This window comes from Corvus hawaiiensis, chromosome 7 (genome assembly GCF_020740725.1).
Source record: "Corvus hawaiiensis isolate bCorHaw1 chromosome 7, bCorHaw1.pri.cur, whole genome shotgun sequence".
NCBI classification, from domain to species: Eukaryota; Metazoa; Chordata; class Aves; order Passeriformes; family Corvidae; genus Corvus; species Corvus hawaiiensis.
In genome coordinates this window covers 4023946-4036750 of record NC_063219.1, presented here as the reverse complement: position 1 = coordinate 4036750, position 12805 = coordinate 4023946, and the positions used below count along the sequence as shown (strand labels likewise).

Below are 12805 nucleotides of genomic sequence, written 5' to 3'. Positions count from 1 at the left end.
ACTTAGCTCAGGTTCACCCAGCACAGCTGGCAGATGATCACAGCCGGTGTGAAACATTTTGTCTACGCCAGAAGCGTGGTCTGGCATGCAACTGGTCTCTTGTAACCCACCCAGCACAGCACTTGTGTTTCCACAGCAAGTTGGAGGTGTCCTCTTTCCACCTGGATTTGTGTGGCATGCACAGCTCTGACCATCACACCGCTGCTGTTTATGTTTTGTTTTCTAACAGGTAAGATCCTGGGAGGGCAATTACGAACACATACATACATGTACTCAATTTCCATGTCTGTAGTTACCTGGAGGCCACTTTGCCTCTTGCCAGCCAAGGACAAAACACACACTGGCAAGTGATGCAACTCACTGCATGACAAATGCTACAGGGTAGCCTTGCCCAGCAAACTCCTCCCAAAAATCCCCGTTCTGGGGTAGGGCCACACTGCAATGCTTTCCGAGCACTTCTGGGGAAAATCCGCCTCCACAGAGACACAGCTACCCCCACAGCCTGTCCTTCTGGGAACTCCTGACAGGCACAGTACTCCACTGCCCTTTCCACTGAGCAGGGACCCTACTGAAGCCTGTCAGCTGGGCAGTCAGATACCATTTTGCTGCAGAAGGGATGCAGAGCTGCGCTGCCAGGCCTTCAGGAGCCACACACGTCATCACACTGCTCTGCCAAGCAATGCCCTCTCGTCTCTGCACACCCCTCCCCAACACGTCTGTTCAGATGCAGACTCTCTCTGTGCCAACGTCTCCTCTCAGCTCTGCCACCAGAGCTTTCAAAAGGGTCTGCTTAGCCCTGTTTTGCTGCAAAAGACCAAAAAGCATTAAAAAAAACCCCCACTTTGGTTTATTTTAACTAGAAGCAGTTCCAAATGCCATGGGGCCAGGCAGCATGCTTTGCAACCCAACTCTTCCCCTGTCTCTCTGGCAGTCCTCACCCCTCAGAAGGGGTCTGTTTCACCAAAACTTCCTCCAAAGATTAAACACAACCAATAACAAAGAATATAAAGCCCAAATGGCCAAATCCCATCTGCCACAGAGTCTAAATGTGACTGCAAGGAACAGGCTAAGGTGGGGCTGGCAGGGGTTCTCACCAAGCACAGGGCCGTGTGTGCTGACAGAGGGGAGATGGGGCCCTACATCTCTGCAATAACTGTAAAACTGCCCCCATGAAACATCCCCCCTGTTAAATGTCAGCCAGCTGCCTTGCAAGTGTGGCTGGAGGTGCTACACAAGCACTGCTGAGGTAAATGAAAAAAGAACCCATAAAGCAGCGGTAGATAATTTTTGAATACTGTTGATTGTGGTTAAAAATGAGTTTCATAATCACATGAGAGAGTTATGGCAGAGAATAGCACAGAACTTTGATCATGTCTTTAAAAATAAATAATCTGAATTGGTTAAATAAAATCCAGGCACGAGAAGACAATTTACTGACTATGAATTGCTAAAAGCCATGGGATTAGTCAAAGATAAGTCTCATTTACCAAACGTGTTTAACAGAACTAAAGTACTTGCAGAAGATTGTTTTGTGATACACTAATTGTGTATTTTATTTTGAAAATTGAATATGGAGATGTTATTAAGAAATAAGAACAGCCCACAATAGGAACTGTCAGCTCTGCCAAGTGCAACTAAAATAGGTTCCCCCTTCTGTTCTTCAAACAGTTGTTTGCAATATGAACCAATCTGAGCTTTACTCAAGGGGGTTTTTTTCTGAAGTCCAAAGCAGGGAAATAAATCTCAGCTCTCGCCTGGACGAGACTCAAGACATGCACCAGCTCAACCAGCTTATCTGGTTTCACGGAGCAAATCCCAGTGCAAAAGCCTGGCCTGTGCAATTAGGTGAAGCATTCTGGTGGGTTGGGAAGCAGTGGGAGGTGGGGCCCAACTCCTTACCATTGTCACTGCTGACTTGCTGGGTGAGCCTGGACACACGACAGGGACAAGGGAGCTCTGAGGGACTGTTTTCCACTCAATTATTTGTCCTGCTCAGTTCAATCATGCTCTTGGCAGCACCTATGCCAGTGGAGAGCCTGCCTTGGCTGCAACAGGGAGGTAGGACTGCAGCAGCCATGGGCTGCATTAACCTCAGCTTCATTTCATTGCCAAAGCTGGCAAAGGTAGGACTTCAAAAACTGAATAACCCCTTGTACATTTTCTGTGAGTAGGCTGAGCCTCAGAAGAAGGACAAAGCAAGCCAGCTACCAGCCCAGAGATGTCAGAAACATCTTTCCTTACCCAACACTCAGGCACAGACACAATTTTTCCTGCTACTTAGTGCTCCTTTCCTGTGCCATGACTCCCATTGTGGCCACAGCACAGGGAAGCAGCAAGCACCAAGCAGCAGGAACAGAGCTGGCGGAGCTGGAGGGCAGCACACACAGAGCACAAGTTCATACTGCAGTTGCTCACAGGAGAGCAATACCAAGACCATAACACAACCAGGAACCAAAATAAAATACATTTAAGTAACACAGAAGATTTGTACTCCTGCTCTGCACACATATAAGAACAGCAGGAAAAGAAACAACTGGCACATGCAATCCCTTACAGAAATCAAGCTCCTCATGATCTGCAGGCCTGGAAGTTTAAGTGGCTGAGCACTTCATTCAGGTGACAGACAGCCCCTTTTAGTCTTCATCAGCAGATATCCAGAAAGCTAACTCACAGACATAAAGCAAATCTACTTAGGGAATAAATGTCTAAATAAATATGAGAGATGGGATGCTGATCTTTTAATGTTCCTCTGCAGGGTAAATAAAATTATGGGGTTTTTTCACTTCAATTCATTTATGTTATTTGTTTATTACTGCATGATGAAAAGGCTCAGCATGCCTACAGCTCACTGGGTCTTGCCTCTGTCCTGGAGCAAGTAGTTGCCCAGCTAAGCTGAGCACTACAGAGAGGGCAGGTGGGCACACAGAGCCATGGGACACAGATAACCCAGGGTTGCACCAGCATTTACCTGAAGTGGTTTTGGTGGAGGAAGAGGGCAATTACTGCAACAGAGACTAAAACACTGGAGCAGGCTGAAGGAGCGTGGTGTCGCACAGCAAGTTCACCGTATTCAAGTCTGAGAGAGACAAACAGCCTTTCTCTTAGTTATGTCCCATCTGCCACCTTCATTCGGCCATTAAAACCATTTTTAATATGATAAAATGGGTAATACTGCCTAACTAATGAACGTCGAATTATCGGCGTAAATGTGCCAACATTTATTTATTTATTTGCCTCACCGAGAACATGTTCTCTTCTGTTTGGTTTTCTACTTTAATGACTACAATTTATCATACTAACTAGGTCTTCCAGTTTGCTGAGTTTTGTTTCAAGTTCTGCTTTTTTGCTGAGACATCTGCAAGGGGGCAGATGTAGGTAAGAGAAGTAATAAAACTAATAAAAAAGCGATAGTAGCTGTCACCAAAAAAGCACAGGTGACCAAACCACTTCCATTTTCTGAACAGGGCCTTTCCTTCTTGTTCTCATTTGATAATTTTACTCTCTTCTTTCCACCAATATTTCACGCTGCTTATGGCAGCCCTCTGTGAGGAATGCTAATTCCTTAATGTCCAAGTAATTTGTTTTCCCTACCTCCTAGCAGGCAGCGTGAGAAGGAAGAAAAGCCGAAGCGGAAGGACTGTCTGTGATGAATTTGAGACACGCACGATGGCCCAGTCAGGGGTTTCAGGAGGCATCTGAAACTGCAGAGATGCCCCAAGCAGAGCAGGGATCCTGCCCTCACAGGAGGAGGATCTGCCACCTGTCCAGCACGTCAGGGAACGCTGGTCCAGCTGCACCAAGGCTTGTATCTATTTCAGAGCAAAAGCATATGTGTTTTTCCCACCTGTCACAACTGTGAAATGTACGGATAGCATTTACTTCCGAGGCATTCGTCACTCAAATTAACAGGCAATCTGTTAGTCTGAGTGCAATTAGCACCCCAAACTTTACTCCAGACATGTCTGGTAGCTGAATTTTGCTTGCAGATCTTTCAGCAGCCTGGTGTACACTTAGAGTAAATATATGCCAGTGTATGGAGTGGCAAGGCTGTGGAATTCCCAACAAATTCAATGTGAAGCAAAGCTAAACACACTGCTGGAGAGCTGGCTTTGCCTTTGCTAGAAACTGTGGTGGAAAGTTTACAGTTTTACAGACTGGAATTGAGCACTCAGCTCACCCGAGACCCAGCAAACAGAATGAGTGAGAATAACCCGACCAGCTGGGGCTGCCTCCCACCGCCTCTTCCGGCTGCCGGATTTAAACTCCACCGCTCCTGCCACGTGAACATGCCACTTACACACAGACAGGCATCCTGGAACATGACATCAGCATTTTTCAGAGGTACAGGCAAGCAACATGAGCAATCTAAACCCTTATCTGTGTCATGGAGAGTACAATCACAGCACAGACTGCAACCATGCTGCCACGGGCTGCCTTTTCTACCCTGGCCCTCAGACCTACCTTCTGTATTACAGCCACATCATCTGCAGCATCCTCAGATGCCCACCTGGATCATGCCTTTAGGGGGATATTTCTTTAAACATAAAGAATGTGAAATGCCAAATAACGATGGGCTTAAGTTCTTTGAACTCGGTGTGCACCCTTCTATCTTGTCCTTGCCAGCATGGCAACAGGGAATCTGCAAACCACACTGAAACGTTCGTTCACAAATCCAAAATTTGATGTAAAGAGGACTGAGGGAATGCACAACCCAGGCTCCCCAGAAGCAATACAGCCTTCATCTACCACAGACTTCCCTGGATGCAGGAGATTCAGTTAGGCTCATAGCTCCAGTCTCATAGCTGAAGAAGGTTTTATGTTCATTCAGCAATCACTTTTTTCCTTTTTCTTAAATGCTCCACAAACATTGCCCAGAGTTCTTCCCTTAGTATATCAATCAGTCCATATCTAGCATTTTATTAAGATTAGCTTCTCCAGACCTCCAGTGCTTATCTGCATGATTCTCTGACCTTCCTAAACCCCACTTAACCTGCTGGCAACACAAAGTGGGAGACCTGCAAGGCGTCACCTTCCAGTGTCTCGGCTTTCTCCCCCACATCCTGGATAAACCTACATGACTCACACTCAGAGCACCTGTCACAGCAATGACATTGTGCTTGTTCTCTGCACATCCCTGACATTTTATCATCCTCTTGCATCACAGTGGAGCTGGTGGGAGAGATGCCTGGTCTTTTCCAGCCCAGCACCCATCGCTGCTCCCTCAAACACAGAAGCAGAGGGAAGGAGAACAGCAGCCTGCTTACCCTTAGGAAGGAGAGGTCTCTGTTGTGCTCGATGCTGGTGATCTCCAGGTTGCCCATCACTACCTCACAGTTCTCATAGTACTTGCGCAGGGCCCGGTACTGCTGCTCCAGGTCAGAGAGGGAGCTCAGCTTGTTCTCGGTGCCGGCACACACTGCAAGAAACCACAGCACAGTCAGGCCAGTGTGGAAGAGAGGCACTGGAGCACAGAAGGAAATAGTCTGTACACAGTGATACAGGGAGTTGCTGCAAAAATCTGTAATGATTCACAGGACTGGGTCACACAAGTCACACTTAAATACCAGCAGTAGAGATAGGAAGGTAGAAATACAGCCCGTGATCATCTCAGCAATTTAAACACCTCTCACCAAATGGGCTGAAGTACTGGTATTTACCACCAAATGCAGAAAGGCTGAAAAGGCAAAAATGCAGGAAAAAGGCCAAGCAGGTTGCCCCCAGCACCTAAAGGGTCAAACCCACGCCTCAGTAAACCCCTACCAGTTCTGCCAGTGACAGAATCAGACACTGGGCAGAGGCACTCCCATCAAGGGCTGAAGGACAAGGCTGGAGAGACCTGTGTATCCAGGCTGACCTGGGCAATTCAACATTTGCACTATTCTGAACAGTATTTTGGACAAGTCAAGAGAAACCTGAGCAGAAGACTTATACCCAACATTGTTTTCCCCATCACTTTCCTCAAGACCCCAGCTCTTCCCAGTTGCTTTATGCAATTAAATAGGAGAAAAACAACAGCAAAAACCACACTGTCTTTCCACAAGTCCCCAGGCTGAATGCACAGTGGAGATATGCCAGGAAACACCATCCTAATACAGGTTTCAAAGTACACCCTTTAATATTACACTGCTCTGTTCTACATTTTGAAGCCCAGTTCAAAGCCACCACAGAATCCCAGTCTATCAGCCTGCCGGGCATCATGCAATGACCAAAAAAAAAAAGAGAAAAACAAACACAGAAGCAGCATTTTACACAATCAGCTTTTCACACATTGCTTAGCCTGCCAGGACAGCAATGCTGCTTAAATGGTCAAGTGTGGGGCTGGGCTGGTTTTGGTTTGTCTTTTTCAATGCACTTACTTTTCCTCTTAATCAACAGCTTGTGGGTTGTTCTTATCTGTGAGCAAATTAATCTGGGTATATCTAAACTTCTGAAATGGGCATTATATTATGCAAAACAGGAGCCTGACAAGAATGGCATTTCTGGAGTCATTCCTACTTCTGGGTCAGATCAATACAAACAAAACTCTCCATGACTGGAGGCATAATCAGTAAAACTGGCTAAAACTTACTCTTTTGAATGATGCAGGTTCTTTTTATAAATACCAAAAGTAATTAGGTTTCAGAGTACTACAATTATTGACTGTTTACTTACGATACCCCCCCCCCTTTTTTTTTCCTCAATAGAAATGGGAACAATTCTCATCTCTGTTCCCTCTGTGGTCTCTCTATTTGCTCTTGTGCCAGGGCATTCGAGCTTTCAGCAGCCTCTTGGCAAAGGGCTTCAGGAGGCAGCCAGGAGCCTATGACCTGCTCAAAGTTTTCTCCCAAGGAAACTCCCTCTGCCCCAGAAATGGCAGCAGAAATCTGTTGCTGCTGCACCATGACTCCCACAGGGAGGGCAGGCACGGGCTGGTTTCATTGCAAACCATTCATAGGGTGAAGGGCTGATCACATCATTTTTGGATTGTGTTTCCAGGGGCTTAAGAGCACGGACCAAAGCTGAACAGGCACTGCAAGGCCTGCTTCTCCACATACACACTGGGTCTACCACCCACCATAGGAAACGCTGGATTATTATTTCTTTCTATGACCTGGTAAAAGTAAAATTAAAAAAAAAAAATTTCTTGCTACAGTAAAAAACTTGAAATATTTGATGTATGTTCATTATACTGTGTTGAAGAAAAGCAAAACTGCTTGGTTTGCTCAGGTTTTAAAATAGAAACTACTGCCTCATTTTGAGGCTTAACTTAAAAGCATGAACATTCCAATTTTTAAATTTTCCAGTAAAACCTTACCACTTAGAGTAAATCATACCTAAACAAGACTTTATTCACAATATTTTTAACAGCTATTTTGGGAGATTCCCAAGATGGAAAGACATGGTCATACTGGGACCTCACTGGTAGCTCTGGTGGACTGGGAACACGTGGAAGGATTAACCACTGCAACTAGGAGATGGCACATCTTTCTTTTTGAATTACAAAGCCCCGTCCTAGGTCATGTATAGAGTTTTACTCAGAAAAACCTCGAGCTCTGCCCCAGAAATGTGCTAACCCTTCAGGGAGACACATGCCTGTGCCTGCCAGGACACCTAAAAATTCCTGCTTACCAATTACAAAATGGGTTTGTGTGTTTCTTCCTTAAATATAGCAGTATCTGTTACAAGACTGATCATATTTCCAGCCAGGTAAGTATTATTCTGTCTTATGGCTCCCAAGGACTAATAAATAGCTTCCATTCCATTTTGCAATCCGTGCAAAGGACCAACACAAGTCAGAAAACAATTCCTGCAGCTCAGCTAATAAAGCTATGTACTGCAACACTGACATTCCACATTGCACGCCCATTAAACGTTTCCTGAAAGCTAATGCAGCCACTTGTTTGCTGTGAGGAGGCAGGAACACCTGGAGCCTGTTCTTGCAAGAGGATTCGGCAGGGGTGAAGCCAGCCCAGATGTCAGCCGGGGCTATGAGCTTCATTTGACTGAGATTAATTTTGTACAGTCGAACCACTCCAGTAACTACTCCCAGTTTTTGATATGGCTAGTAATCAATTCTTTTGGATAAAAAAAAAAAAACCTTTAAAGCGAATTTAGAATAAATCATGCTGATCCCTTAAATTTATCTCATAGCAATTCCAAGTGCTTAATGTCTGTCTTTAAAAGAGAAGTTTCCTCTGATCCTCTGTTACACAGAACATCTTCTTGTTGCAGCTCACACCTGGGCCTTTGCTGCCTGCCTGATCCGTGCCAAAAGATCAGTGCAACTCAGGTCCTGCCAGCCTGCTCTGCCACAAAATTTGGGAAACCAGGGAAAGTGACTGTCCAGCATTAATTCTCCCAACCCATTGCATGGCCTTGGTCTGGCTTTTGTAGCTCTGTGCTGACCAGAATGGTAATCTTCACTCAACAACAACAAAAAATTGGTCACAGATTGCCTCAAATCAAGTCACATACCAAAAGTGATTATCCTACATCAACTGAGCAGCGCAGAAGCGCACATTTTGTTCCATCAGTACCCAACCAGCAGTGCAAGTTGATGCAGAAACAGAACTCAGAGCAGGAGAGAGCTATGACCTGCACAACAAGCTGAAGTCACAAAGCAAATGTGGGTATAATAATGGATCATTAATAATCCATTATTACAGTAAGTCATTAATCTCTCTGTCTCAGCTTTGCAATGTATACTTTTGATGCACCTAATCATCATACCACATTCAAAATACAAAAGAGGAAACTATGCCAGTATGTAAGAAAAGCAGGTTAGGTCCTTCATCACTTGCAGGAGGAAGGACTGGGATGGTTTCTCCCATCCTTCACAGAGAATCCCTTAAAACAGAGGGATGATATATTCTCTTGACAGGTTTCTTAAGGCAAATAACAACTAAAAGGGTAAAAAGGCATTCCTGCCATGAGAGAGAAATGCTGCTGCCATGGACAATCACAAAGGTGCTCCTGTTGGCCCACTGATGCCAGGGAGCCAAACCTGGGAGGGACACAGGCCAGAAAGCAGGCTGTGAATGGGTACTTAACAAGTTTTATGCCCTATTTTGAGCCATATGAGGCAATCCCCAGCTGCTCCAGGGCAGAAATAATTGTTTTGGGTCTGATTTGCCAAGGTAGTTAAAAAGCACTAAAGTAACTGTGTGTGAAGTGGGAGCTGAGCAGGAGTCACACAAGATTCCCAGTCCTTCTGTCCCTGAGCTCAACACAGAGCAGGAACATATCCCACTCACCTCCTGCTCCTCTCCTGGAACAGCAACAGGCATCTATGTGTTGTAGCAGCTCTTTAAAATTAAGTGCCAAAATAATATGTATTCACAGGGATGTTCCAGCTGTATACACGCATAAACACAAGCACAACAAAATGTATTTCCTTGTCACGCCATGCAAAACCACCATAATCTGTATTTCATGAACCTTCTTCAAAGCGTTGTATATTGTTAGATGTGTTGTTTTATACAGCCCCAGAAACAGATGAGCAGCAAAAAACCCAAGATTGTGTGCTTTAACTGTTCCTGCAGCAGAACCTCTGCTGATTAATAAAAAATAGTCATTCCCTGTCTCTAACACAAGGCAAAGAGTAGCAGCCTAAGATGTGCCTCCAGTCTGAAGCTGCTCTCGTTGTTGAGCATCTCTGGTCATGAACTCTCTGCCTTGCTCAGGGGAGGCCTTACAGGGGCATCTCCATGAGGGAAACCCTCCAGTGCTCTATCGATGCACACCCAGGAAAATCAGACTTCCCCTACATTTTGCCCACGTTTGTGGGGGAAGCTCCAGTCTGACCTGATTTACTGACATACCACGAACCCCTCAAACCCATCTCTCCACCTAAACGTGCTTGGCCATTCCTGCTCTTTCCACATTCTGACATCAAACCTCACAGAGTGTTCATGTGCAGAGTCACCCGCCACTAATGCTATCCCAAAGCTCAAGGACATGCCTCTTCCATCTGAGAAGTCCCAAACCAGAACTGACAGCAACAAGACAGTGGTCACTTCTCACCTACACCCCAGTCATGGGGGATTTTGGGTGGGTGCTGGAGCAGAGCACTGCTTGGCCATCATAAAAGTGGATTTCAGGCATTACTCACACATTCACACTTCACATTCAGTTGTTTACTTATTACCAGCTACCTAAAGTGACAGTTTCAGCTCCTAATGGCCCCAATTACAACAGTAATAATCGTCTGTATTGAAATAAATTTGTTTTTCATCAATATTCATGCACATGACTTGGAAATTAATTTCCCATTGACATTTTTTCATAAAACAGACAAATCATTCAAACACCCACTGAAAGGTGGAAAATAATGGAGACATTTAAAAATGTCCGTTAGATTCTGCTTTTTAGCCCATTATTTTGCTCTGCTCTGTTGATGATAAATCCATACATTAAATTAAGAAATCACACTTGCCTCCATCTAGTTCTCCTTCTTCTAATACTAACGGATTTTACAATCCTCCCACCTCAACTTTTGGAAGGAGATAAACTTGTTTCATTTCTTATTCAACCCCTTTCCAGATCAGCCTACATCTGGGTACGAAGAAGAGTGGAATCCATTATCTCCACCACGGTCACCCCCACCTGAAATCCCAGTGTCACACTCCTCTCCCAAAGCACACTCAAAGAAGCAGTGATGAGGCATCCTCCTCACTACCTCCAAGGGAGTTATCTCAAGCATCTGGATATATTTTCCTTTGAATCATAAAACATTTACTATTATTTCTTTGGCCAGGATGCAGGAGAGCAGTGCATTTGCCCTGCACCAGCCTCTGCCTGAAGGCAGCACAACCTCCCTTTGTCAATCAGTTTGTCAAGTGCGCCAAAAACACAAAGCAGGCTCAAATTCTTGGACTCGCTGGCTTCAGGAATGGCTTTATAGAAAGACAATCACACGTTCCTTCACCCCAGAAAAGATGAGCCCCAAACCAGTCATCATCTCTTTCTAACACATTCTGCTCCTGTACTTCCCACTTAATTAGCTGTGTTTTTACAGACAGCACCATTATCAGGGTTTCTTGAAAGGCAGCTAACAGAACTGTTTATTAATAATTGCAAACACTCGTGGCAATTTGTTAAGACCCCCAGACGGGGGGAATACTCAAGCCCCTTAAGGAACAACTAATTACCAGCAACGCCACGGTAATCCCCATTCACTTCTTTCTGCTTCACGCTCCCAGCAACAGCCTGGGCACCCTGTCATGTAGGCACACAGGAAGGGGAAACACACTTTTAATCCTTTCATTATTATTTTACAGTTCTCCTTGAATGAGCTGCAAAAGCCCTGAATTTTCTTGCAATTAGGCACGTCCTAATGAAGCAAGGGCTGTCTGCACTTACAGTCTTGCAGATGTTTCCCCTGAGAAGGCAAAACACTCCTGAAGGTCACCAGCCGTTTTCCTGTAAACCCAGTGGTTTGGGAGAGTGCTTTAGAATTGGAAGCTTTCTTTCCCTAGGTGGGAGACTGTAATGAAGGAGAGCATAATTTTCTCTGTACTCCTAATTAAAAGCTCAGCTGGCACAAGTGTTTTCCTTCCGCAAGGTCTGCTCTACACTAGAAAATTATCATCCCATTTGAATCCAGTTGCATGCAATCAACGTGACTGCCATGAACCCCTGGACAGCCACATGGCCACAAGAAGAGCTCAGCACGGCCACCCAGCTGTTGCCCAGCCCATCAGGATGTCACTTGGATGAGGTGACACAGTACAGGCTGCTCCATGGCAGCACCACTACAGTTTTAATCCCTTTTACCTGCATGCAAAATTCCAAAGGGCCCAGAAACACAATCCTGGGAGTGCTATTATAGCGTCATAAAATAACTTGGGTTGGAAGGGACCTTAAAGATCCCCCTTAAAGTTCCACCTTCCATGACATGGGCAGGGACACCTTCCACTAAACCAGGTTGCTCCAACCCTCATCCAGCCTTGAACACTGCCAGGGATAGGGCAGCCACAGCTTCTCTGGGCCTTACCACCCTCACAGTGAAAAATTTCTTCCTAACTTTTTAGCTGTAATATTAGTTATTTTTATTTTCAAGTTAAGCTCTCCACACCTACTACATTAAGTCAAATTTTAAAAATTAACTATCATTTTCATGCAGACTTTCATTCACAATACTAGAAGAGCACTCAAACACTTCCCCCACAGCCTTTCTTCTCCATGGCATGGAGAAGTGGTCCCTGGGGTGGATAGTACCAGCGACCAAAAGCATTAATTTCCTGAAATTTGGTCACTAAAATCTCAAATATCATTTCATATGCCATTGTAAAAGCTTTCCAGCACTTCCAGAAAAGTTGCAAGGATGTATGTTACCAGCATGGTCCCACTTCCAAGAGAGGCTGATCATATGCCACCTACACATGGAAGCTCATTCCCAATTTTATGAACAGAAACAGCTGGGCACAGTAGAGACTGACAGCAATTGCGACTCCATCAAGAAGGATTAGCTATGTGTGATAACACTTTCCCAAGCTGATGGAACCCTCTCCTTGTGCCAAACTCCAAAATCCCTTTGGTAGATGCTACACAGCATATTTCACTCATGTGCCTTCCTGTTCATACCAACCAAAAAACACCATCAAAATGTCAACCAGATTTAGACAGTGACATTTCAAGGGTATTTGCTTGTACTGACCATGTCAAGCCATCATCACCAGCTTGTTTTATGCCAGTATTTCCAGCATCGTTTCTCTTTTAGTTGTCTCACCTCTATATTACGGTACAGCAGCTGGAGAGGACAAAATAGGAATGATGTTGTGCAGGACCTGTATCACACAGCTACCACTAAAAAAGGGCAGAAATT

General features: G+C 45.0%; 1 protein-coding gene across 4 annotated transcripts in view; it reads right to left on the bottom strand.

The window, feature by feature from the left end:
* Positions 1-12805, bottom strand: part of ERBB4 (erb-b2 receptor tyrosine kinase 4) — a 577667-nt gene that overhangs the window by 350888 nt on the left and 213974 nt on the right. For all 4 annotated transcript variants that reach the window (XM_048309078.1, XM_048309080.1, XM_048309077.1 and 1 more), the window contains exon 2: positions 5265-5416. In XM_048309078.1, the coding sequence (XP_048165035.1) occupies positions 5265-5416 (152 nt within the window). The remainder of the gene's footprint in view (positions 1-5264; positions 5417-12805) is intronic.